Source organism: Podarcis muralis, chromosome 14 (genome assembly GCF_964188315.1).
Source record: "Podarcis muralis chromosome 14, rPodMur119.hap1.1, whole genome shotgun sequence".
In the NCBI taxonomy this organism is placed as follows: domain Eukaryota; kingdom Metazoa; phylum Chordata; class Lepidosauria; order Squamata; family Lacertidae; genus Podarcis; species Podarcis muralis.
Genome location: NC_135668.1, coordinates 40638825 through 40666732, shown reverse-complemented (window position 1 = coordinate 40666732; position 27908 = coordinate 40638825). Strand labels below are relative to the sequence as shown.

Genomic DNA, 27908 nt, shown 5'->3' with positions numbered 1-27908 from the left:
TTCACAGAAAAAATGAGGAAAAAACCTTAAATTCTATTTATGTGTCAATATTTTACATATTGGCTTAAAGTGAGAGACTGTTTATGCAGGCTGTCTACCACATATTCTCTCTCACAGGAACTGCCAGAGGCCTTGATGTAATAATAGTGATGTAAGCCATCAAATAGAATATATCAAGCTCCCTTATAACTGAGGCAAGTCATTGTTACATCTGGGAATGACCTCTAAGGTTTAAGACATCGATGCCAGTTAGAATAGTGGGCAAAATGAACTCAGTTGTCTGACTCAGCATCAGTTGCTTCATATACACATAAGCTGCCTGGCCACAGCTCATTGAGTTGATCTGTAAAGTCACAGGTTCAATGTCTTGCATCTCAAGTTAAATGGATGTCAGGTAGCAGGTGCTGAAAGCTGATGTCAGTCAGAGCAAAGCAGGTAATACTTGAGTTTGGCAGACCCAACATCAGGCTTCTTCATATGTGCAGAAGTGTAATGCTCAGTGGTACAGCATCTACTTTCAGAAGGTCTCAGGTTCAATCACCAGCATCTTCAGACAGGGCTGGGAAGCAATCCTAACTTGAACCTTGGAAATCTGCTCCCAGTCAGTGCAGACGGTACTGAGCTAGATGAACCAATGATCTGATTCAGTATAAGGCAGCTTCCTACATTTGCATTACGATGGGGTTGTGCCATGGCTCCATGGGAAGATCCAAAACCTTGGCCTCTCCCAATATAATAAACATGGCTAGCAGGTGCTGGGAGTGGGGGAAAGCTCTTGCCTCAGTCCTTGAGAAGCCACAGCTAGTCAGAACAGAGTGGATGACAGAATGGTTAGGTGGGCCAATGTTCTGACATGGTATAAGACAGCGTCGTACATTTTGTGAGGAATGGCAGTAGCTCCATGGGTTGGCGTGTATGAGGTTGTGGATTAAATTCGTGGCATTTCCTGTAAAAAAGGTCTCCGGTAGGAGGGCTGGGGGAGACCCTTCTTTAAACTTTGTAGAGCTGCTCCCAGCCAGAATGGATTGACAGTCTTATTCCATATTGGGCAGCTTAACATTCATATCATCATTATTTCAAGGCCAAATATACTCCTTCCGGGAGAATGTGTCTCTATAAAACATAAACACACACCTGTAGCTTTTTGTTCTAGTCTTACCTTTATGACATGCTTGTTTTCTGTGTGCAGGGATCGTTAACTTGTGTTTGTTTAAGGGCACTTAATCATGTGAGCCCCTTCCTGTTGTGTGAAGTAGTACAGTCATCAAACAGGTTTTCCTGCTCTTCTGTTCTTGAGAACTAGCAACAGGCTAACATAGATAACCTTTTAAAGAAGCTGTGGGGTGCTTGCGACAAACACTGGGGATATTGCGTGGGATTTGGTGCAGAAGGGCAGAACAAGAAGATGCTTAGTTTTTTGCTTCCCCTTTAAATTTCCCTTTCCCTGCTTATATGTAGTTATAAAATATGTATTTATAACTATAAAGTTTAAGTTGCCTCCTTTTTAAGTGGGGAGTTAGTTTCATACTTATTTCTCCCGTTCTTTATTGGTTGTTGTGTGTGTTTTTAAAATGTGGGTAGGTGAAAGGGGGAATACTGTTTTTAACTCTGAGGCACCCAAGTGTGTTCATTAGTAAGAGCCATGTAACAATCTATGCAAAATTTGAGAAATTAAAATTAATAGGATCTATTCATTGCAACCAAAGAAGTTTATAAACTTGGATTCTTTGTGTAATCTACTGGTATTTTTGAGATGCACATTGTCACTTGCTGTTAGAGAAATATGTACTACCATTTTAGTTCAAGGCAGAGCTTACTCCCTATGAATCTCGGAACATAAGGGCAGAGTGGAATTTCAAAAGGACCAGCTCTCACAAATACTTTCGTTCTTCATGGGGATGTCTTAAATCAGGGGAGGGGAAACTCTTCCATCCCAAGCACCATATACCCTCATCCAGGGCCACATGCTGGTGGTGGGCAGGGTCAGAGAACACTGTGGCTGGAACACTGGATTGGACTCCTACTTTTGTATGGTAGGCTACATTCCAGCCATTCAAAAGTCAGAGGTTTCTACACACAAGCACACATCCTCTAACCAGGCAAGCAAGAAACACAGGCAAAACACATTATTGCGAGGCAAAAGCATTCAAGAAAGGCATGGAGCAGGGCCACTGTTGGCTGTCCCCTGGGGAGAGGTGACATGACCTGGAGAGGACTGCAGACTCTGCAAAATCCCAAGGGCTGAACAGAGATAATTGGAGGGCCACATTTGGGAACAGATGAGGTTCCCTGACCCCTGCTTTAAAAAGTACCCCTGTTAGAACTCAGAAGTTTCTGTCGCCTTGTTTTGTGAGTCATTCTTTAGACATGTTTCTGGGGCAGCTTCTTTCTAACACAATAAACCTGTGGAAACAAGAGCAGCTGTTGGATTGTGGCAGAGACCAGTTCAACATGTCACCAGGGAACTGGAGGGAATAATTGTACTAGTACAACCAGGCACCCTTACTGTTTTTCTGCAATATTTCTCACTCATGTTTGTGTAGCTATATATAGAATAGATAATCTTACATACCATAGGCAAGCAGAGAAAATCCAGGTGTTGTACCTAGTGTGGTGTCCTAAGGCAGGATTTAAAAGATGCTGCTGATTTTTATTTTCAAGGCCACATGAGGGACCTTGGTGCTCATCACACATTTTGCTCTCTTTAACATATGCACAAACACCCATAAAAAGCTTGCACCTGCTGCACTTGTGTTTCTGGGCCAGGTTCAATGGTATTGCATTAATTTGTAATGATAACATCTTCAGGTGCACTTCATCCTTTGTCTGCCTGTCCAACCATTGAGATCTTTGGAGGAAGACTTCATAGTCCTCCATGAGCTGTGCACAGGGTTGAACTGCATGCTGCTTACAAATCTACACTCAAAGTGAACTACAGATTAATGAGAGATACTAACTTAAAAGTCTTAAAATTGGCCAGCATGAGTGAGAAAAAAACCTGGTTCTAAGCAACCACCGAATGCTCCTGTTTTACAAGTTAAAACCGTGAAGACTGAGAAATAAACAATTATCACAAAGCCGAGCATGGTAGAATATATTTTTATTTATATAGAGAACTTGCTATTAATAATTTGTTCCAAGTTGGACACTCTTGCCTATCTATTGCAAATGAACTAGAGATCCATCTTCTTCCTGCCCTAAAGTAGTGAACGTTCAGACAATTACATTCAGGGTCTCCTATGTTTTAACAGCTTTTGGAGTGACTCTGTTTGAAAGCCGTTTGGACCAAAGAGTAACAGAATTGTGACTATAGTTCTTGATTCTGAAGGATTAGAGATACTTCAGGAGTACTCAGCTTAAGAAATGAAAATTCATTTGCCAGTTGATATAGTGGGATATTTCCCCCATTAACATTAGGTCTGTTACCTGCTTAAATAATTCTGGGTGCATCTAATGGGTTGATCTAAAAATACGTGTAAAAGCCATCATGCTGAGGATAAAAGCATGCTTCTATGTTTATTTTGGGGGGATATGGAGCAGCTCTAATTAACAGGAAGTGTCCTGTCATTATGGAATCAAGATTTCAAACAAACTTGTTTATCCACATTTGCAGAGGCCAAGGTTCTTTGGTGGGATGGGTAGCAAGTCAGCATGCCCTCTACTCCCACAGCTGATGCCTTTCTTAGCTGGTGCAATTCTAAGCATATCCTATTTCAGTGCTGAATTCTTTAATGTCTAGTGGGGGGTGGGACATTCCTGGTGGGTGAATTGCAGGGACCGCAGCCATGGAGCGCTGAGTTAGGTAGGGTAATGCCACAAGTCTGTTGCCCAGAAGCCCTGAAAACCGTAGAGCTGGATACCCTGAAATTGATGGAGGAGGTGGGACATCACCCTTTGCAGGCATAGCCATGGAACCCACTGAGCAGTAGGTCTCTAGGAAGCCGTCACTGTGCCATCCAGTCTACTAACTCAGCAACAGCATCCCCATAGTTGTGTTGCTTGCCCACTTTTTTATAACTTTAGGATATTTGTAGCCTGCGTTTCAATATATGCAAAATTCGACAGCAGTTGAGTTGACAATAAAACATGGGTTGGCTGAGATGTGAGTGACTGCTCTGTCCTCCCATCCACCAATAATGTATGTGTGAACACAGAAATAACAATTTTACTCCATAGGGAATGACATACTGCAGGCATTATTGTCAGAAACTTACCTATCTTGACCTTGTGTATGTTTGAGAAATTGGTTTTTTAAAAACTGAATTGAATTTGCCATTCTGTCCTGACCACCCAAATCAGTATGGCTGATGGCGGGTGGGGGACCTTTGAGGTATCTTCCTTTTAATAATAATAAAGTTCAAATCTCCATTGGTCCAGGTGAATTAATCCGTTTTAGGACATTTTCTCCTATAAGGAAACTGGTGTGTTCAAAGCTGCTTGCTGTTTTCACAGCACTTGCTGTCTCATGAAAAAAAATATGCTTTGATGTCATAGGTTAAGACTCTTTCTGGGTTTTTCCTTTGTTATTCCAACAACATAATGATAGTTTTTGTTGAAAAAAACTGATGGATGAATCTTTTAAAAAAGTACTCTGTGTAACAAGGAAGTAGAAGCAAGTATAATGAAATAGCAGTACATTTGTAAATACATTTTAAACAAATAGGGAATTGTTTTAGTGTGTATATGTGTGTATATAAGAAGGGGAATTATACTTATTTATCTTAAAAATATCAGGATGTTGTAATAACAAAAAGAGCCTCAAACCATGGCATCAAAGCATTTAATAATAAATAAAAATCTTAGAGGAATTTGTATAAAACTAATGTATGACAGTTGCACACATACAGTTTCTTGTCCTGAACACACACACGCAACACACGCAACACACACACACACACACACACACACACACACAGAAACAGCCACTACTTGCAACTGTACTTTGTAAAATATGCCTGTGCGGAATTACCTATAGGCATATTGCATTCTAATTCCTACATTGAAGAGCTTTCTGTATAGAACTTTGTGATAAGTGAAGCAGACTTGAGTTGAAAACAAAACTTGTCTGGCTAGATTGCAAACCAGCTAATTGGTATCTTGCTGGCATTCTCAGCATAGGAGAAAGGGTGTTAAAAGAACAGAATGGAGATCCACTGTGGATTTGATGGGTGAAATGAAAGTAGAGGTAATGCATTGTGGTTGTAGTGGTTAAGAGCGGTAGACTTGTAATCTGGTGAACCGGGTTCGCGTCTCCGCTCCTCCACATGCAGCTGCTGGGTGACCTTGGGCCAGTCACACTTCTTTGAAGTCTCTCAGTCTCACTCACCTCACAGAGTGTTCGTTGTGGGAGAGGAAGGGAAAGGGGAATGTTAGCCGCTTTGAGGCTCCTTCGGGTAGTGATAAAGCGGGATATCAAATCCAAACTCCTCCTCTTCTTCTACTTCCACATATTTGTTCTTAAGGAAAGCATTTGGCTGTGTAAAGTCTTATACAGGATAGTGAATGGAAGAGGAAGCTTCAGGAGAAATAATGAGGAAAGGGGACTGTGAGAACAGGTTGATCGTTGGACTCTTAGCTTTATAGGCTATTTATTTGTATTTTTATCCCATTCTTCCTCCAAAGCGTTTGATCTTTGGACTTAACTTACATGCTATTTATTTGTATTTTTATCTCATCCTTCCTCCAAAGAGCTCAGGACAGCATGCATGGCTCTCTCACATTAACTTTGTGAGGTAGGTTTGGCTGAGAGATAGTGTCTGGTCCACAGTCACTCAGTGAGCTTCATGGCTGAGTTGCCCTGATTCTAGTCTGACTCTCAGGACACTTGCAAATCTTCAAATTGCAGTCTCTCACTAAGAGCCATTATACAGCAATCAACCCAGGTTTACCACCAAGCATGCACAAGTGTTTTCAGACACCTGTTGTGTTGCAGTCTTACTTCACATTTTGCAGTGAGAACATTTTTAATGTGTAAGGTGTACATCAACAATATGTACTATGTTGAAAGGTCCTACGAATCGCTCCAGGTAAATGATTATCATGGTTGTCTGGCTGCTGTTACTGCTGCTGCTGCTTCTTGTTGTTAGGTAGATCACTGGCTAATGGTCTAAGTTTGGTGGTTGATGTTTCCTTAATGTGAGCTCATGAATGATTAGGAAGTACTGCAGCTGGGAGATTTCCATTGAGAGTTGATCAGAGCTTTGAAAAAATGGCACCTACATTTATAGAAAGGGCTGATATAAGTTAGGGGTATGTGCACTTGTATGTGGGCAGGTCACATCCACAATATGCATTTAAAGTACATTGCTTCCCCCAAAGAATCTGGAGAGCTGTAGGTTGTTACGGGTGCTGGGAATTGTAGTACTCTGTGGGGCAAACGGCAGCCCTCAGGATTCTTTGGAGTAAGTCATGTGCTTTAAAATGTATGGAGTTAAAGTGATCAGAGAGCAAGTGAGAGATGGAGGAAAGACTGGAAGTGTCTTCAGGTGCTGAGTGCCTCCCTATGGCGATCTTTCATGAGGCAGCACAGGGGTGGGGAAACTTCTCTGGCCCATGGCCCAGATCTCAATCTCCCTGACCACCAGCGGGCCAAATTTGGCAGCTGGGTATGGTTGTCTACCTGTCAGTCACCTGATGTCATAGTGACATAATGACAAAGTGATGCCCCACTTTGAAACCCTGATTGTCTGGACTTCTAAACACAATGCAGGGCTTTCAAACAGCCCATTGTAAACATTCCCGTGCTCTTGTGGGAACTCTGGAGATATGTACAAAGGGCATTCAAATAGCTTCAGACTTCATCATGAAGGCTGTTTGAAAGGCTCCACTGCACTTTGAAGTCCTGAAAACTGGGGTTTCAAATCACAGCGCTGGGAGGGACATTCCGTTTCTATTGAAAGGAAACTGCTTCACCCTACTTGAGCAAGGCACATTCCTACTACTCTTCAGCTGGTGGGTGGGTGGGAGAACACCTTGCTCCAGCAAAGGAATAATTGGGAGATCACTTTAAGCTCCCACTTGTTTCTTTGAAACCACACCTACTCATTTACACGTGATGTCATACATGTCAGGTACAGGGCAGATAGGTGTGGCTTCCTGAAAATGGCCTGAAGTAACAGACCTACTCCCTAGCAGGTGTGCATGCCACTTGTTTCTTTGTATGTTCCACCTGTATATTTGCATATCTCCAGTTCTGTCTCCTTTCAGTGAAAGCACTGCTCCCCTGAAACTTCTCACTCCTCTCAATCCCATTGTCTTTTTCATTCTTCGAGGCCAACATGGCAACAGTTTGTTTCAGAGTGTGCACATGCATGCTTGTATAAATACATTTTCCATAAAGGCTATTGTTCGTAATATTCTTAATGTAAAACTTATTTTTTTTGTAATCAAACCATGCTATTGTTTTCATCATTGAGATGACTTCAGGATTCTGGGGCAGGTTGTATTTTAAGGCAGTGCACATAGCCTTTGAATATTTTATCATGTTGGAAAACTGGTAGAAGTTGATGTAAAGTTTTGCCAGTGGTACTACCAAAAGGTTTTCAAAGATGACAGTGTAAAAAGGTGTGGTCAATGGTGCAATCTTCCACATTTTTACTCTTGACGTCAATCTCATTGTGTTTATTGAGGCTTACTTCTAGATACTGCAACCTTAGCATGTGTGTATAAATACCTGGAAATATACATTTTATAGCATTCTTGCTTCTGGTTGGCTGTAGTATAAAAAGATTGCTGGACTAGATGGACTGTGGTCTGAAGATTGTTCTTATGATCTTCATTTGTGCAGTTGTCTAAAACCCAGTCCCATGATCTGTTCCAGATGCTGAACATTTGATAAAGCAACTCCTTCCTTCATTTCAGTGGAAGGCATTGAACTGCATGTTGTTCAGTGGAAATGGGAGCACCAGAAAGTTAGGAACTCCAAATAAATAGACTCTCTGGTTTTTACCTTGAAACTGAACCCACAAGGAATCATTCTCACATCAGTGATTGATCATCTGGTGAGAGGAGCACTTGCAAGCAGGGAGAAATTAATTTGGATCCTCTGGGAGTTCTGCCTTCCTATACCTGTAGGTATATCTTGATAATAGATGCCTACAGACCATTGGGAATAAACTTCCTAGAGCTTCTGCAACCAAGCAATGCATTACAGCATCTGTAAAATGCTATCTCTCTGCTGTCATTTAAAAAACTAGATTAAAACCCTAGAACTAATGAAGAAATTTGCCACTGTGCCAATCATATGAGGAAAGAGGAGGCACACCATTTGTTCAAGCTTATGTTTGGCTTCCTGACTGCCTTATCTGATTTGTATATTACAATTGTTGACTCGGCTCTCCCTTTTCATACATGTGCAAAGGTTGCTACAGGTTCACCTTCAAGTGTCTCAGGTACCACACGCCACCTGCTAATCTGAAGTATACACAATAATTAGGCGGATGTGTTACCATGGCTTCATTTTAACTTCTATGTGCAATCATATTCACTTTGGACCTGTTTCCCTTACAGTGCATTGTCATATTGTAGAACATTTTTCTCATTTTGGATATTTTCTTTTCCGGAGCTCCAGGCCACATAACAAATGCAAAAGCATGCTTACGACACTTGGAACCAATTTGTACCTTATGAATTGGCCCTGTATGAATAGGCATTCTCACAAATGGCTTGCTCACATGAGTGGTGGAAACATTGAAGAGGGGCTTAAGGAACTTGCAGCAGTAGCAGCTTGTATAACTGAGTTGTAGTCCAGCAACATCCAGAGGACCACAGATTCCCCATCCGTGTTTTATAAACGAGGGTTTCCAATCCCCAGCATACCTTGCTCATGGAAACCATTGTTGCATCTTGTGTGAGTGAGCTTCTTTGGTACTGCACTGCTCCTGCAAATAAACCATTTATGTGAGCAGATACTCATTCATCAGAACATCCACAGCTTAATAGAGGTCATGGCTCAGGGGTAGAGCACATGGCTTGTCTGCCAAAAGTCCTAGATTCAATCAGTGGCATTTCAGTGCCGGGCTGGGAAAATAGACTTGCCTGAAACCCACTCCTAGTCAACAGAAGATGATTCTGAGCTTGATGGACCAATGTTCTGACTCTTTATAAGGCAACTTCCTGTAGCGAGGAGAACTTTGTTTTTCATTTCTGGCCAGAAGAAACTTCCTTGAATGAAAAAAGGGATGCTGGATTTGTAGGCCTGAGCTTTTCGGACTATTGGAGGACAGGCATCTCAAAGAGCCTCTGCCTGAGTGGCCACCAAGACATGTAATTCTTGGAAGTAGAAGTGGGCTTGTATGACTTTGGCTTTGTTCAGATGTAATAGAATTCCATGGTTCCCTGTGGTGAGGTCCTGCTTATCACAAGTCTTGGGCCCAGGTCCTCCTCCTTCGCACACAAGGGGAGAAAATGAACCCTTTTACTATCTTTCTCAGAACGTTTATGCAAGTAATGCTATTTGCTTGATTTATTCCATATTGGTGTGTTAAAAAGCTAACATAAATATTATTATTTTAATAACAGATGGTTGACCCTACCTTAGCAGAAATGGGAAAGAATCTTAATGAGGCGATGAAGATGTTGGAAGACAATCAAAGGTACCTACTAATAGCAGCCTTGAAGAACATTCAGGAGTGTTAAAAAGACATCATTGCTGATACATTTTCTGCTCAGTCCAGCAGAGCCTATTGTTGTAGTTGCAATAACAAAATCCCCTTTTGATTTTGTAATGAACAATTAGATTTGTCATTGAAGGACAGCAGTCGTGCTCCCCTGACCATATCCCGTGATTTGGGGAAGCAGCACGATAGACATTGCATTCCTAACACTTCACACAACCTGGAAGCAGCTTCATAGGATGGGGTGATTTTCATTGGGACCACAGCATGGGTACAAAGGGTTAAAATAAAAAAGTCTACATCCCCGTGCATCATAGTTCTGATCCACCCTCTCCACACCTGCTACATACTGTTTATAAAAGAGGCAGGCAGACGCCAAGTTTTTATCATCTCATGTAGTTTGGCCCTACGTGAGAACCACTGAGAACTCACACAGCCTCACTTGCTCATCTCTGGTCCAGGTGTTCAGTCTTCGTGGTGCACTAGAGTATGAAAGAACTCTGGCAGCTGGCCAAGACAAAAATCCCATTGCATTTATGGTGGGTTAGGTTGCTTTGCAAATATGCCTAGTCTAGAATTTCCCTTTAAGCTTATATTTAACTGTTCTGAAGACAACAGGTGTTTCATATCCTTTTGCAGGTTCCCGACCCCAACCCCAACCCCAACCCTAGGTTTTATAGTTAGGAGAAAATGATTCTTGTATTGCATAGGATGTGAGAAATAATTAAACTGGCTTCTGTTGTAGCAGTTAGATTGGAAGCACTCAAGAAAATACAAGTGAACTATCTGTAGGTCATAAACCTTAAGCTTTAATTTAAAAAAATATATATATGACATCACAAATTGTCAATAGGTAGTGTTGTATTTCCTGTTTTGAAGTTCATTTTATATGGCAAATTGTCTGCTGACAAATATTTTAAACAATATTTTATCATTTTTAATACCTGTTTTAGTCATTTCTTTCAGTCGGCGTTTAACCTTTAACATCCCATTAGAACAAATCAGGTTCGGCACTTTAGAAACTACTGAACTACTAAAAAAATGAATGGCTTTTCCTTTGAAATCAAGTTGTAGTGGAAATTTTGTGTGGCTTAACCAAGGGCAGGATTTAAACATCTCACTGTGGTATGTTCAAACTAGGAAAGTGGAGGAAGAAAACGAAAAAAAGTATACAAGGAAAGATATTCCTGGACCACTTCAAGGCAGGTGAGTAACATGATTGTGAATCATGATTTTATAGTGTATCCTTTATCTTCCCATGCTATGCCTACAGAAGGTCTCAGGTTCCGTTCCTGGCATTTTCAGATCTTAGGCACTAGGGCTGGGGGAGAAACCTTGCTTGGAAGGTCAGGGTAGACAATATTTCACCAAATGGACCATTGGTATGTATAAGGCAGCCACATTTATCTAGCCTACAAGCTGCCAAGAATACCAGGGTGTTCTCATTCAGTAGATTGTATTGGCAGAGTGGCATAAGCAAGGAGACTAGTCCCCTGTCAGCAGCAGCAAAACAGACAGTCTCTTATTTGGTACTTTTGGCACACTGTTCAAATAAGTCATTTCATTTACTCACTCAACTAACCTGCCAATGCATTGCACAAATAAAACGACTTCAGTGGATTGTGCTCCTTGTGGTTTTTTTAACAGTGAGTCAGGGGTAGAGGAAAATAACCATTGATGATTTCTTTTTCCAAGTCCCCGGAATGTATTTACATTGTGTTTCTAGAGAAATCATAATCTACATTATTATTTCAGAGTTCACGGTGCATTTCTAGACAAAATATTAAAAGCCTCTCAACAAATTACCAAAAAAACTATAGTGATGCATTGGTACATCAAAAGGGCCTGATTTTTGCATTCTTTTTCTCCCCTTAGTGGACAAGACATGGTGAGCATCCTCCAGTTAGTTCAGAACCTTATGCATGGAGATGAGGAGGAGGAATCGTTGCAGTCTTACCGGTAAACAATTGTACATGTTGGTTTGGACCCAAAGGTGTTCTGCTTGCAAGAGCGGCTGTCTTAGAGTGTTGTGTTGTACTGTTGTACTGTTTTATTGTTGTTAGCCGCCCTGAGCCCGGCTTCGACTGGGGAGGGCGGGATATAAATAAAAATTTATTATTATTATTTATTATTACACCTGCTGCTAGAGTGTTGCATGAGAAAAACTGAAAGCACATGCAGTGATGTTGCTCCACCTGCTACATCATACGTATGACCTCTTGGAACAAGCAGCTGCATAAGAGCAGCTTACCTGTTATAGCTCTTACCTGAGCTTTCAGTCCATGTTTGTGGAATGATGCTAGGGGCCATTTTACTTTCCACTCATAGTTATTGGGATTCATAATAATAACAAAGTTTTCCTTTATTATTAAATTCATAACTTATTTAAACCTTTTTGTATCGGAACACAAGAGGGCACACTTAATTAAAGGCTTTGTATACTCCTGATACAATAGATACTCAGATAAAGCAAACTAGATTCATTTTTTTCAGACTGCTCTCTCTTAAAGAGATACGTGCTTTGCTTCATTACATTATTAATGGGAAATTACATGCAGCATGAAATAATTTCTGCTTTGGTGGCCCCATTTCTTCAGATTGCCTGTATCTTTCAGAACACTGAATTGATGACAATATGAACAATCTGAATCTTTCGGGAAAGAGATTCTAAGTGGACTGCAAGCCTAAATTTCTGCTGGAAATAGCTCTTTCTGAGGAAATGGCTGCAGCTCAGTGATAGACCATAAGCTTTACATGCAAAAGTTCCCAGGTTCTACCCCTGGTATCTCCAAGTAGGTTTGGAGAATATTTCTGTCCGAAACCCAGCAGTAGCTCATTATGACGGAGGCGTAGAGGCACTGGATGGCCACTGCTGCTAATGTGGAGCTCCCCTGTTCTCACTGCTGCTGACTTTCCTGTCCCAAAGAGGGCACCACTGCTGCCCGTGGGAGCATGTCACTGCCTCCTCCACCACAACCACCTGCCCATGAGCCACAGCTGCTGAACCCTGGAGAGCTGTTGCTGGTCAGTTCAGGCAGCTGCTTACATCCTGCCTTTCCAATAAAACGTTCAAGGCATCTTGCAGTGCAGCATTAGCATACAAGAAAAGATTAACCAATAACATTTTAAGAACCCCACAGGGACAGCAAGTAAGATAGCTTAAAACCAAATACCTGTCTAAAAAGAAAGCTCTTCACAGAGCAGCAGAGGAACATGCGAGGGGAGCTGTTTTATTGGCTTTAAATATTGTATCAGTTTAAAATTTTTTGTCATACATCTCTTTGGGATATTCACAATATCAATATTTGAAATACAAATACGGCTTAAACCCGAGTTCCAGGGAAATCAACGCATGACCTATTTTCAGGAGGTTTTCAGAAGGATTTGCTGAACAAAAATGAGACGCATGATTTCTGCAGCATTGGTGGTCGTTCTAATATGTTTCTGGCTTGCAGGCTTCAGAACGTTGGAGAACAGGGTCACATGGCTCTTTTAGGACACAGCCTGGCAGCTTACATCTCTGTGTTGGACAGAGAGAGGCTCAGAAAGCTCACATCCAGGATCCTTTCTGACACTACACTGTGGCTGTGCAGACTTTTCAGGTATCCTGCATTATGAATGACTTGATTATAAACACTACAGTAAAAAAAACAAAAAAAAAGTTCTGAGTTATAATCCCAAATATATGAAAATGATACAGTCAGTTGGAGCGGCAGTTTTGAAGGTATGAGGCAGCCAGGGTATATTCATCGACTGCGCAAACCTTACTTCTCCGGTGTGAAACTGCAGCCGTTCAGAGGTAGCTGGACTCCTCCTCCCATCATCAGCCACGGCTAGCATGGTCAGGAATGATAGGGGTTTCAGTCCAAAAACATTAGGAGGACCATGGATTCCTGTCCCCCTGCTTACTTGAATCTTATTCTGGACAAATAAGTGAACCTTTTTATGCAACTGTTCTGTTCATTTTAAGTCGAAGGACAATACCTCCCCCCCCCCCCCGCCGCCTTGAGCATTCAGAGTAGAAAGTGTCTTCTATTTCTGCATAATTGTAATGTTTGGTAAGTGAACTGGTGCCTTTTCTGTAAGCTCATATTTACGTAATAATTTCTCTTAACAGGTTTGAAAATGGGTCAGCGTATTATCATGAAGATGACCGTGAGGGCCTATTAAAAGTCTGCAGACTCGTGATTCACTCGCGCTACGAAGACTATACAACTGAAGGCTTTAATGTGCTGTATAACAAGCAGCCTGTTATATACATTAGCTCTGCAGCCAGAGCAGGCTTGGGACAAGCTCTTTGCAATCAGGTAAAATGGAACTTTTGGGGTCTTATCTGTAAGTGACACTTTCTTTATCATGTTGTCCCCTTAGCTGGTTTCATTACACATCTATACTTTCTGTTGAAATATCCTTGCATCTGTGAAATAAACTTGTGTCCCTTACTCACATTCAGATGGTATCTTTTATTCTGATGTCCTGTTGTTGCAGAATGTTATAGCTGAGGGAACTCCGAAGGTTATTTGGCCTGCCTGCCTACATTCACATAGACTGTTCTGTATTCCACTTAGTATGACCGCAACCCTGCATACAGGTTGGCTTCAGTGGGATTTAACTCACCTGACTGGATGCAGAATTGCAGCCTATATCTTATCCAAGTTAAGGTGCTTGCCATTGTACCTACTGATGGGAGCCAGTGTAGTGTGATGAGACCCCTGGTTGACTCTGAATCCAATGTGGATGCCCCCCCCCCCCGCCCTGCCCCCAATTCCTTCAGGCAGGCTGTTGTTTCGTTTTTAATTAAGGTGCTTGGCATGTGTTCATCAGTTTAAACTTTTTATGTTGTTTCTTCAAATAAAAATGCTTAGAGGCTGCTTGTGGGGAGTGTGGGATGGCTTCATAGCTGTCAGAAGGAAGAGCCAATCAGCACTCAGTATAGGCTGCTTATGCTGGAAATGGGAAAAACCGATGGCTTCTGAGCTCAATTTAGTTTGTAAAATTAGACATCTGGCCCCAAAGAGCTGTGCAGTCCACTGGGGGCTCACTGCTCAAGATATAAATAAATAAAAATTAAAAAATTGTCTAGTGTAACTGAAACAGTGTATCTGAAAAAGTGTGCATGCACACAAAAGCTTATACCCAGAAAAAACTTAGTTGGTCTCTAAGGTGCGACTGGACAATTGTTTATTTTTTTTATTTTTTTTGACTGCATAAGACCAACACGGCTACCTACCTGCTCAAGATACGTATACATAGAACTTAATGACCTCCCTGCTGTGACACACTTTACCTGTGTCAGGTGGTCCTTCTCTCAGATTTCCACATATGAACCAAGGTTGGGTCCGTTGCATTTCACTTCTTTTTGAACCTCAAAGTTATGGTTAACGTCAGTGGCAGTTTTCTTTTCCAAATGATAGAGTAGCTCTGTGAGATTGAGGCCTTTCAAGTTGCAAGCTAAAGTTTCTCTATTCTGCCATAGCATACCTCCTCACTTAAATTACACACACATTATACTTCATCAGTTTAGATTTCTCAACTTTACTTTTGTTTACATGTTGAGAAGCATAATAGTGCTTTGACCCCTATCAGAAAGGGCATCACAACGGATAAGGCCCATGGCTAAATTGCCATCTCCTTCCCCACCCACCCCTGCAACAGTATCTCTGGCCAGACTGTCACCTACTGGGAGAGGTGGTCCGGAAAGTATTTAGACCCCCAGCCATTTTGGGCTTTATAAATGAGTGACCTTAACCTGTGTTTAGAAAGAGTGCAGATCATGGTGAATGGTTGCAACATGGCTCTGAATAAGCAGATCTGAATAAGCCCATCTTAGCCTTCTTCAAAAACATGCACAAACATGGAAACCTGAAACGCTCGGATCACATTAGGGATATAACTTCTGTCTCTTCCCTCTGCAGCTTGGTTTGCCTCTTTCCTGTATGTGCCGGGTGCCTTGTAACACCATGTTTGGATCTCAGCATCAGATGGTAAGTTTGAGCAGCAGCAGCAGCACACGGCCTTGTTCCATTTGTGTACATAAATAATTGTTCCCTCCTTTGCTTGGTGGCAGGATGTTGCTTTACTGGACAAATTGATTAAGGAGGACATTGACTCTGGAAAGCTACCAATATTGCTAGTGGCCAATGCTGGTAGGTATCTTTAGCAGATGAAATTTGACTACTACTACTTCCCCGCCCCCCACCCATGCACTTTCTCGCCTACTCCCAATAGAACAATGCTGTTAACTGGCTGCTTTATATCTGAGTTGTCAGGCTTGGTCCTAGTTTTCACAGAGGTAGCAAGCCAGTGTCTGGGCTGTTCCACTTCACATTTGCAGGTGGGGGCTCCCATGATGGAATGCCCCTCCACACTCACTAACTAAATAACCTGACTATGAAGTCTAGAAGCCTCTCTTCTTTTAAATGAGAGCTAGGATTGTGCCCACAGCAGAGAGGGAGGAAGAGTAGGGAAACCTATGCTTCTCTGAGTTAAACTGGCCTCAGGCATGGGAGTGCTAGCCAGTGCCCAGATGACAGCACCAGGAGTATTCCAAAGGGGGAGAAGCTCCCACTCTGGTCCCTCTCATTGCAACATTAATTAGATTCTGGGTGGGGCCTGCATGCAGCAGCGCAGCTGAGCCACACACCAAGTCTCAGTAGGGCTGGTTGACCGCACCCCTGGCTATTCCTTTCTCAGCACCCCCATATGCTAGGTACAAAAAAAGATGCCTGCTGAAGGTGGGGGATCTTGGTTTCCCAAAATTTAGGGCTCAGATGGTCACTGAGATGCTTGGACAGAATGCAAACATTCTTATCAAAATAAAGCCCCCATTTCTGGGCACCGTACTGTTAAAAAAACCCACAAGGCTACTGGAGTGTAGCTTTAGGCAGGACAAGCGCATCAGCTGGCTGGAAAGGGAAGCCATGCTCTCACGTCTCCACCATGTGTTGACTGGGAGGCAAATATTCCTTAACACAGGAAGCTTGCCCTGGGGCAGTTGTTGCTAAAGGAGTATTGGAAAAAGAAAAGACTGAACGCTGCACTACTTACTGTAAAACTTTACTTTGTTGAAATGGAATTCCAACTAATTCTGAGCCTAACAAAGTGCCATGTTAAGTGGCTGCGGCCGTTAGTGACATCTTTTTTGCATTTGGATTGTTCTTCTTCCCTTTCGATGCAGGTACACCAGGAGCAGGGCACACAGACAAACTTGGGCGACTGAAAGAACTCTGTGAGCAGCACGGCATGTGGCTACATGTCGAAGGGTACAGTGCCATTGTAATGTAATGTTAAGTTGACTAACTGTGCATGAGATCCCCATGAAGGTAAATAACACGTGCACAAATGGCATGGCCAGGTTTGTGCATGGTTTTGCATCTTACTTCTTCATTAGTCACTCCCCATCCTGAAATACAATCCCCTTTTAAAAATCTCCTAAACTAAAAACAAGTGAAGTGACTGTAAAAAAGGAGAAGGCAATAGATGCCATTGATTAAAAAATTGGGGAGATTTTGATGAACGGGTTTTCACAGAGCTGTTTCAGGGAGAGTTTTAAAGGACAGCACAGTGCTGTACAAGAGCTACCTCTGTTGAGAAGAAGGGTTTTACCTATATTGCCAATGTGCAATGCCATCCCTAAGAAAAGGAGTATGCCAGACTGCAGCCAACTGAGCATGCTTTGTCGCCCCCCCCCCCCAACGGCCCATGGTTCATAAAGACATTCCAAAAAGCCTATTTCGTTGCTGTGTATTTGTGGAAAACAGAGACACAGGAAACTGCTTTGTGCTAAGCCAGATGCTTCTTCTGCGACAGGTTTACAAACTGGAATGAAGCTACAAATGAAGTAGGCAGACAAAAACATTAAAATCTAGCTCTTAACCCATGGGTAGGGAACCTGCGGCCCACGGGGGTCATTTAACTGGCCCATGAGCTGCCCCCGAACTGAACTGCCCACTTGGCAAGTCCCCATGCGCTGTGCTAAATTGGTGCAGCATGGCATTGCGTCTTCACATGCACAGACACTGAAAATCACGTCGACGCAGACGCTGGAAATTGGGGGGGGGGGAGGCACCCATGCGTGTGCGCAATCCAGCCTACAGAGGGATCTCTGCTGGAGTGAACAGGCCCAGTCAAGGTAAACCTTGCCGACCCCTGCCTTAACCGCTAACTGGATTAAAACAAAGTGTCTCTTTCAGATCCAGAATCTTGGAATAAATTCCAGTTTCTACAGTATTTGCATTAAATATACACATACAGCTTCCCTAAGTACAGAATCATAAAATATTTAAAATGAAACTAAAGCAAAATGTTAGCATTTAGAGAAGGGAAGGAATATCCAGGGTAATCTAAAACTGAGTTTTCTTGTTTCTTTCAGGGTGAATTTGGCTACTTTGGCTTTGGGTTATGTCTCGTCATCTGTACTGGTATGTTTCTGCTTTCTTCAGTGTGGGTTTAGGGCTGGTTTGGGGACTGAATTTATTCTGTCTCTTTTCAGACCATTGATCATGATATCCTCCCGAACCAACTGTTCAAGATGGGTTTTAGAGGTGCAGTAGTTTCATTATACCTACAGTCAAGTTGCACTCAAATAATATAACTCTGCCTTCCTTTCTGCAGGCCGCAACCAAATGTGACAGCATGACCCTGACTCTGGGGCCCTGGCTAGGTCTCCCAGCAGTGCCTGCAGTGACTCTCTACAGACATGAGGATCCTTCTTTGGTAAGCTTATTTCTTTGTATATATGCTCACTGCTTGATCCAAAGCTCCAATAGGCTGGCAACCCCTGCATCCACCCTGAATTTTTCACATACGATGGAATAACAAATCCAGCAAAAAGTAATGAATGCAAATATGTCGTTGTTTTGTTCACAGTCCTTGGTTGCAGGCTTGACCTCTAGCCAGGCAGTTGAGAAGCTGCGTGCTCTGCCTCTGTGGCTCTCCTTGCAGTACCTTGGACACGATGGGATTGTGGAAAGAATAAAACATTCATCTCAGTTGGTAAGAAGTTGGGCATTGCTTTGGCTCTTGTGCATCTCCATGGGTGAGCTGCCACTTCACGTTTTACGTACATAGTGGTGTTGCTGCATTCTCAGTCTCCAGCCAAAGAAGAGATGAGTTATTTGTGTGTGTCATATGCGTGTGTGAGATGTAACACAGGATACCTGTAAATGGGTCACAGAAAGTGTTTTTTATTTTATTTTATTATCCATCAAAACAGCCATGTAGGGCTGATTTTGGCCAGAGAAACAATGTTAGGAAAGGAGATTTTAAGTTTTCCTTCACACACCTTTGCCCTGATCTGAATTCCTCCAAGTAGCTATACAGCTGAATGTTTTTTGTTTAAAGAAAAATCCCCAGTGGAGATAACAGAGATTGGGGGGGGGGGGGGGAGTAGGGCTTTAGATTGGGGAAATGATGCAAACAAAGACATTTAAAGACCCATCTTCATATGCTGCTGCTCCATTCAAAACTAGGGTCTTTGACAGCTGCTTTGAAGTAAGTTTGTTCAAGCACAGAAATCTAATCATAGGTCCGTCACATAATTTACCTGAGTCTTGTAATATAATGATTCACTATTTGAAGGAGGCAGCTGACCAAACATTTATGGTCTACAGCTTCTCCATGTTCCCAAGGAGAAACCGAGGTGGTGGAGCGGAGCAGGGCTTGATTGGCAAACTGCAAATGGTCGCTTATATATGAGCTTCCAGTAGAGGAAGTCTTTTACAGGCTTCGTATAATTGTTTGCCAACCCTCTGGTGGTGAGAGCGTGAAACAGTTGACACATCTTGTCACCAGTTCCGAAAGATGTTGGCCACTGCCTTCCTGTGCTTGGGGCCTTGCCCTTTTGATCATGGGCCTGCATGCTGCAGTGAGTCACCGCTGTGCGTTTTCCCAAGGCACTTCCTGTCATAAAAGGTGTCAGGAAGTAGGGCTGACATCAGCAGGATTTTTTCCTTTTAGTTGCTGCTATTTTCTGTATTGTTTTAAACGGCCTCTTAGCTGTTGTATTATGTACAGCACTTTTGAGATGTGGGTGGGCCGTGATTAATAAATGAACAATCAGGCACTTGTTGAGCCTTGGCAGAGGGGCTGCTGCTCATCACCCCCTGCCGCTTGTGCTACAGCCTCACTCCTCCTTGCTTTGGGGTCTGCTCATCTGCCTTCCCCAAATGTGAAAGCAACAGCAAGACCAAAGAGAACATGCAGCAGCAGCAGCCTCCACTTGCCTTGTGGGACAGATTGGGACCAGAAGAGGAAGAGCAAGTGATTGGGCAGGGGTGGCAGTGGGAAGGAGGAGGAGAGGTTAGCTGGGGAGACCCTCTTAAGGCATCTTGTCCCAAAAGCCCCAAGAGTCAACCCTGATGGAAAACCCCAGCTGATGGAGGCGGGGGCGAGTGTTGGCCACATACCTCATTGTTTTTAGCTGCTTGGTGAGTCATTTTCAGTCCCCTGCTGCCTCCCCTCCACATCTCTAAAAGTTGTTTTCTTAAAAAAAGCCTGATCAAGCCTTCCTTGTTTTCCTCCTTTCCTTGGTTTTGGTTTTTTTTGTTTTTTTTTAAATAATTTTTATTGAGATTTAAGATCACCAACTCACACCCACCAACAAAACATCACATCTTATTACATATATCCTACTTTATGCTCCATAGAGCCTGATCAGGCCTCCCTTGTTTTCCTCCTTTCCTTGGTTTTGGAAGTGGTCTTTTTAAGTATCCATCTGGCAAAGATGACTGGCACCTGCTCTGTATTGTTCTTGCTGCTTGGAGAAAGTGCTTCTGTTATCCCACTGGCATTAGTGTGTGATGTGCACCCTTACCAGTACATTCAGTTATCACTGTTTAAGGGATGCGCTATTCCCACTTATACTCATGACAGTTGCATGTACTTGGGTGCGTACGTGTTGTCCTTTTTAATGAGCACTGGATGAACATCTTACGTATTTTGTATTGTCATTTGTTTATATATTTTTCTGGTTTCAGTTTGCTTGTTTTTGATTTATTCTGTCAAGTCAACTTGAAACGCCTTCTTTTGTATTAAGTGGCTGAGAAATGTTAATGATGATGATGATCCGTAATACAGTGGTACCTCCGGTTGCGGATGGGATCTGTTCCGGAGCTCCGGTTGGATCATGAGGTTTTCGCTACCGGAGGGGCTTGTGCGCATGCGCGCAGCGCAATAGAGCGCTTCAGCACATGCGCACACAGCAAAACCCAGAAAACTACTTCCAGGTTTGCCGTGTTCGCATCCTGAAGTTTACCTAACCAGAGGGCTACGTAACACAAGGTACTACAGTACTTAAGGGGTGCCCTCATCAGAGCCCTCAGAAACAACCCTTTGCGTATGCAATAATTGACCAAAAGCCAGTAGAGGTGAACAGTTTGTGTTGCTAAGGAACGCGTCATCCTAGGAAGACTGTGGATATTGCTCTGCTTTTTAATAATTTAATTGATTCTTAGAAAATCTTCATGCTGCAGCTTTCAGGCTTCCCAACAGGGGCCATTTAGGAAGCTTTTATAGGTGGCTGCAAGAGCAGCCTACTTGTCTTTCGACCAGGGGGAAGTGGTGGTGTTGATGACTTGAGGCGCTTTTAAATTAAAGCAGCTAAAGGCAAATTCATGTTGCCGTTTATCATTTTATGCTGCAATTTTTAAAAAAAGTGTGAAATGCTTTAGGAACTTGATTTCAACCTCACAAGGACTTGCTGAGCAAATTTGTTGTTATTCCATTTACAGATGAAGGAGGGACCCCTAAGACTAGTTGCATCTTAGATTGATTCTGGCTTGCCACTACAAATTTAAGTCTTGATCGAGCTGTCACACCCATCAAGAATTTAATGAGTTTTGTAATGCTTATGTAGTTGTTGTTTGTTTAATCTCTTTCCCGCTCCCAACTTTCATCTACTCTTTTAGAGTCAACGGCTGTTGGAAAACTTGAAGAATCAGGATTTTATTAAAACCTCAGTAAGTTTTCCTTTTGCACCTTAATTTTTTAAAACAATAGCAATAATATATTAAGCCCATAACCCACCCTATCTTCTTGCCACATTCCTGTTTCAGCTTAGGAAAAGTGGTCTTGTTGCATATATAGTACAGTGACAACAGTGGCAGACTTTGAGGTCTCAGATTTCAGTGGTGCCCTGTGCAACGCCAAAATTTGGCCCCCCCTCCCCGTCTCTCACGCTCCATTGCAAATCATAGTTGCAACGTCCCTGCAGCGCCCCTGAGGCTCGATGCCCAGTGCAACTGAACTGCTCACACTTCCCTAAATCCACCTCTGGTGACAGATTTTAGACAAAATCCAACGCAAACAGGCATGGCCTTCTAACGAATCTGGACGGTTTTGTAAAGAAGTATGTTTGAAACCCTCTGTGATTCTTTGTCTGCATAAAGTGAGCTGTGGGTCTGGGATAATAACACCTGGCATAAGTGGGAGGTATTTTACTACCTTGGGGAATTCAGTGGGTCTTACACTTGGGAAAATGCTTATTGGATTGCAGCCTTGGTTTTTATATTTTGCTTTATCACATTTATAGCCTACCTTTCCTCCATGAAGCTCAAGGGTGGCATATTCTCTTTGTCCCGATTTTATCCTCACAAGAACTCTTGAGTCAGGTTAGGCTGCAAGATTGTGACAGGCCCAAGGTTACCCAGGGAGTTCCATGGCTCAGCAGGGACTTGAACCCTGGTCTCGCAGATCCTAGTCCAACCCTGTAAACCACTAAGCCACGCAGGCTGTCTTTCAAATCTGGTATCTTGGTTCTCTTGCAATTTGAATGTTTGCACTAATACCAGTTGTGGTAATGACATGGGCCCTAGAGAATTAATTTTCTGTACACAGCCTTAAGATGCTCTCACAACATTTTGGAACGTGGGTTTTATTTTTTATTTTTATTTTAATGTCCCATTTCTAAGGTTGAAGATGAACTTAGCTCTCCTGTGGTGGTATTTAAGTTTTCCCCAGAACTGTCACCTATAGGTGAGTAGAGTTCAGTGAAAATACATTATAATCACAGATAACATTGCTTTTGGTGATTTTTATTATGAACACGTTTGAAATTTGAATTCTTATAAAAGAGAGCTGTTTTGACTAAAATAATAGCAAATGCAAGTTCTTTCATTTTGTTGGAGGGGTGTTAACATCAGTATTGAACTTAAGACCCTATTTTTGAAGTTTAGTCATCTGTATTTCCCCCCACAATAGTCTCCTTCCTTGGAAGTTTTTAAGCAGAGGCTGGATGGCCATCTGTCATGGATGCTTTAACTGAGATTCCTGAAATGCAGGGGGGGTTGGACTTGATGAGCCTTGGGGTCCCTTCCAACTCTACAATTCAATTAATCTCTCCCCCCCAGCTTTTCTTCAAAGGTGCTGCAGAGGCTGCAGCTTTTAACAGAGGACTGTTTCCCTACCATAAAAGTCTGGGGTCTTTTAAAAAGCAGATTTGCTGTTGAATCCACTTTAATTCTGCAAACCCAAGAGTTGTATCCAACTTAAGATTAATTCAGAGTACACCCACTTAAATTAGTAAACCTAAATATGTATGCCTTGCTCATTAATTCCAATGAGAAGAACTGCTCTGAGAATAACTACTGTTGGGAACAACCCTACATTTCTGATTTGTATTTGAATCCCTCCCACAAAATACTGACAGTCTGGAGGGCACTTCAAAGGCAGGATACAACTGTAACAATAGCAGATCCGTGTCATTTAATCACTTGCTAAAAGTTCAAATAAATACAACTGTCTTCCTAGGGCAAATATTTGGCAACTTGTATCCTGTTGGTGTTTCCTTTCTAATATGCAAAATTAAAGTGTGTGTGCGTGGTTGTCTTCTTTTTCTAATGATAAGCTTCAAACACAGCATTTTTACATGCATTACAGAGAATTTTGGCTCTGTAGCATAAAAAGGAATGAAAATGCAATTTACTGTAGAATCAGTTAGGTAATTCTTAAGATATGGTTTGAAAACACACAGGGTCACTTTTTGCTACAGAAAATAACGGAACACTAGTTGGAGCAGCTAATATGTGCAGCCGGTACCCAGTTTTAGTCATATTCAGAGTAGACCTATTAAAATGAATGGGCCATAATTTCAGTGGGCCTACTCTGAGTATGACTTGGCTGGTTACAGCCCATAAATGTCAGAGCTCTCCCCAATCTCATGCATGATTCCTGTTGACAATTCCTGCCACATTTTTGCATTCAAAGCTGCCATAAGTCTCTTGTAAATTTAGACTATGTGTGGTTTCAAATCAGAGTCAGGTCAAGCATTTGTTACGACCAGTGCATCAAAGTGCTGAACATGTTGTGCTTCAAAACCTAAACCTTCCAAACTTATGTTCTTGTCCAAAAAGTGCATTATATAAAATATGAAGATATGAATGTTCACTTCTGTATCAGTTCAAGGGAGAAAAGTAGGATGAATGAATTATTCTTTAGCATCTGCCAAAATGTTTTTAACCCAGGAAATTCAGTTTCCCTTTTTCTTTGAATTCAGATCATATGTTACATTCTGCCCAAACACCTACAATTACTGGCAATGAGAGATACATTTGTGATACTTTTAATCAGTGGGTAAGTATTCTTCCTTATCTCTTCATAGGCATGCCAGATATTGGTCAATCAAACATTTTCAGTATAATCACTGACCCCTTTGTGCAGAGGAAAACAATCCCAATACACGCTGCTTATGTCAGGTCTTTTGTCTGACAAGCATTTCATTTGAACGGCTTGAGTGGGTTCTAAAATTTACTGATTCAGTGCAGGAGCAGCTGCTATAGTGTCCCAAAAGCAACATCCAACCCTGTACACTCTATAGCAGGCATAGGCAAACTTGGCCCTCCAGATATTTTGGGACTACAATTCCCATCATCCCTGACTACTGGTCCTGCTAGCTAGGGATCATGGGAGTTGTAGGCCAAAAACATCTGGAGGGCCAAGTTTGCCTATGCCTGGTCTACAGTGTTACAACAGAGCATAGACATGGAGGCAGCTCTTGGTGGCATGACCTTGATTGACTGAGTTTACTTATATGCTTCTTTTTCAAAAAGAGCTGTGCCCATAGCAGCTTACAGGCTCACTTTCTGTGCCCTCAATTATTGTGTTGATCTTCCCCATGGGTCACACTGCTGTTGGGAGCGGTACATTCCACCTGGTCAGCTTTCTGAACTTGGGGGTGGGGCTCAGAATAGCTAAGCCTTTTTTCCCCAGTTGTGTGCACAAGCAGCCTGATTCTGAACAGGCTTTTAGAGAGAAGATGGTTAATGGTCAAGATTCCTACGGCAGAAACTCGGGGGACAGACCAAAGCATGATGCAGCAGCACTCATAGAAGCTTAGGAGATCTGGAGGCTCATGCATTACTTGGATGGGAATCCCATGTAGATTACCATGAGCAGGGAGGATCACAATTTGGGACTGGCCTCAGTAGCCAAGCAGAACATTGTGGTTGCCTCTTTCTTCCCTTTTGGTGGTGTGGCCTTCAAGGCACATCTGCTGAATTGGAACCCTGCATGGTGTGCTCTCAGGTGGAACCAAGGGCATGGTCTCTTTGACCCTGGGGAATTAGTTCTGAGCCTTAGAGCAGATTTATATTGAAACAGAAGATTAAACATAAGGCAGTGCCTAATGTTTTTTGTTATATTTTTGTTATATTTTCATGTATGTAAAATACCTTCCTATTGGGTTTTTCTAGCTGCTGTAACATTATTTGCTTTTATTTATTTGTTTGTTTATTTATTTATTTATATATAACAAAAATTAAAAGCTAAGCTGGGACCAAGGAAGCTCTGCCTATCTTTCTCATGGGAAAAGGAGGCACAGAGCTTGCCCATCCTTCTGACCCACAACTTGCCATGACCAAGCAGCAGCCAAGGAACACTGCTGCCCCCCCCCCCCACCTCCCTGCTTCTGGAGCAAGAAAGGCTGGCAGACTGCATGGCCAGGGCATTCTGATTGCTTTGACAATGCAGCAGCCAAACTACCCCAGCCTTCCTTATAACTCCGGGGATGCAGAAAGGGTGGGGATTGCTTTGCAGTTGCTGGAAAGACACACACACACACACACACACACACCTGCTATTCTGAGGCTGGGAAGGTGGCTAAGACTCGTTGAGCTGAGCAAAAACCACAACAGAAACTAAGCAATGTGGAACAAAAAAGGGGGACTGACTGGGAGTATTACATAGGTAGATGAGAGAGAAAAAGGGGAGGAGTAAATGAGTTATGAGTAATGGGTGATCAATAACACCCCTTTAATCTTGCTTTGTCTCATCAGCTGGGAGAGCAGTTGTCTCAGTTGGTGCCTGCCAGTGGAGTTGACTTGGTAGAACTGGAGGATGAAGGCGCTTGTGTGCGTTTTAGCCCATTAATGACTTCTGCAGGTAACTGGACACATTTGACTAAATTTTTTTGGGGGGGAAGGGGGTTGTTGCAATCCATATACAGGCAGTGACCATTTCACAGGGGGGTTCCATTCTTGACCACCGTGTGCATTGGCAGAGTGCTCCTAAGTGCCCCCCACTCTGTTAGGCCCTGTTCTACCCTCATCTGGTTCCAGAAGGCCCCAGACGTCTGTGATCTTGCATCAGTTGTAGCCTGTATGTTATTTGGGTCATACCCAACTTTGAGTCTTAGCCAGTGTTCAAAACTCTGCTTTGAGACATCACCTTATAACAGTATGTATCTGTAAAACACTTTTGTTCCACAAGTTAGTATAAACCTTTGGAACTGGTCCTTTGGTTTTCTGGAGAATTTGTGAGCAAAGTTAATTCCCAGCATTCTCCTGCAAAGGTGTCTTTTGCTTTGTTCCTATTTCCAGCCTTAATTTGTGAGTCAGTTTTTCCATAAGCGCAATACACCATACTGTCTTGTACCAAACATTCAAGTGTGCGCCTTCTAATCCTTCCAGAATGTGGATATAATCATACGTGCTACCACTAAGAGGAATCCTGTCTCCACACCCTCGCCAGTGTGTAGGGGAATCACGTTTATGCATATATGAAAGTTTAAGTGGGGTTAAACACCATTTCCAAACAGTACTGCTGGCCTCTGTGTTTACCATAGAACATGCTAATCGACCAAGCGTTTCAGTTTTAGGAACTGAAGTGCAAGACGTTGACCAGTTGGTGGACTGCCTTAAACTGAAGGTCCCGGTGCTGACGTGCACACTGCAACTCAGGGATGAGTTTGAGCAGGAAGTGAAAAGAACTGTAGGTCTTGCCTATGTTGAAGATCTCAGCTGGCCAGGCCTTGGAGTGGTAAGGTGAGTGGCTGCTCTGCACAGACTTCCTCAAGGCTCTTTGAGAGCTCTAGGCTGCATATAGATGTATAGATCTTCAGCAGTGAGGCTGCTGTGGATCCATGTGTGCCCCTTTTTAGACAAGCTTCCAAACTGAGCTCAGGAGCAGCCAGTTCTTCCTGTTTCCAGAAGAGTTTGGCTGTGCGATTTGCTCATTGGTTCACCCAGTAGCCATTGAGAGGCATACCCTCCATGAATTTGTCTAGCCCCCTTTTGAAGCCATCTGAGCTAGTGGCTGTCTCAGCAAATCTTTCAGCAGCAAATTCAGTGGAAAGAAGTATTTCCTTTTCTTTGTGCTGAATCTGCCACCATTCCACTTTACTGGATGTTTTCTTCCTCCTCTGAGTAGTTACCATTTACTACCATTTTAATATTTGCATAACGTCAAACATATTTGATCATGGTTTCCCACTTTGGTATTTTCGAAGTATCTTTTTATTTTTCCAATGTACTCATAGGGTTTAGGACTGCTCAGGTTAAACAGACTACATGCATACTTCTGGAGCAAATTTGCGCAAAGCACAAATGACGGTGTGACTGAAAATTTTCAGTAATGTTGGCATGGTGTACAATGAATAATCAAGGCAAAATTTCTGCAAACTGTTCTTGGACAGCAAGATAGGATTTTACAGTTTTTACTGCAAAACTCTACCACTACCATAAATAGTCCATCTGAATTGGTTTTGAAAGGTACGAGGGGCAGAATGAAGACAAACAGGAGAAAGAAGTGGAGAAGATTAACAACGAACTATTGAAAAAACTAAATGAGCTGGAATCAGATCTGTTGTTTTCCTTAGGTAATAAACTACTTCTGAAACTATTCAATGGGGCAGTGAAATGATGGGGAAGTCTAGGTATCAATGTGTGTATGTAATCCCCCGTAACAATTCAATAATACTGGTTTCTCTACTAAACAGAGGAATTTTGCACTTTTATATTTAGCTTCCTTTGGTCACTTTTAATTGTTCTAGTCGCAAAATTTTAAAATTCTCCAGAATTTGGA

General features: G+C 42.5%; 1 protein-coding gene across 1 annotated transcript in view; it reads left to right on the top strand.

The window, feature by feature from the left end:
• The window catches only part of PDXDC1 (pyridoxal dependent decarboxylase domain containing 1), a 35744-nt gene that overhangs the window by 1776 nt on the left and 6060 nt on the right, over window positions 1–27908 (top strand). Inside the window, exons 2-18 of the mRNA XM_077918507.1 lie at window positions 9520–9593; window positions 10755–10820; window positions 11490–11573; window positions 13070–13216; window positions 13732–13921; window positions 15530–15598; window positions 15682–15760; window positions 16792–16876; window positions 17986–18034; window positions 18228–18329; window positions 18483–18608; window positions 21521–21571; window positions 22523–22586; window positions 24106–24182; window positions 25883–25988; window positions 26698–26869; window positions 27596–27702. Coding sequence (XP_077774633.1) covers window positions 9520–9593; window positions 10755–10820; window positions 11490–11573; window positions 13070–13216; window positions 13732–13921; window positions 15530–15598; window positions 15682–15760; window positions 16792–16876; window positions 17986–18034; window positions 18228–18329; window positions 18483–18608; window positions 21521–21571; window positions 22523–22586; window positions 24106–24182; window positions 25883–25988; window positions 26698–26869; window positions 27596–27702 — 1648 coding nt within the window. The remainder of the gene's footprint in view (window positions 1–9519; window positions 9594–10754; window positions 10821–11489; window positions 11574–13069; window positions 13217–13731; window positions 13922–15529; window positions 15599–15681; window positions 15761–16791; window positions 16877–17985; window positions 18035–18227; window positions 18330–18482; window positions 18609–21520; window positions 21572–22522; window positions 22587–24105; window positions 24183–25882; window positions 25989–26697; window positions 26870–27595; window positions 27703–27908) is intronic.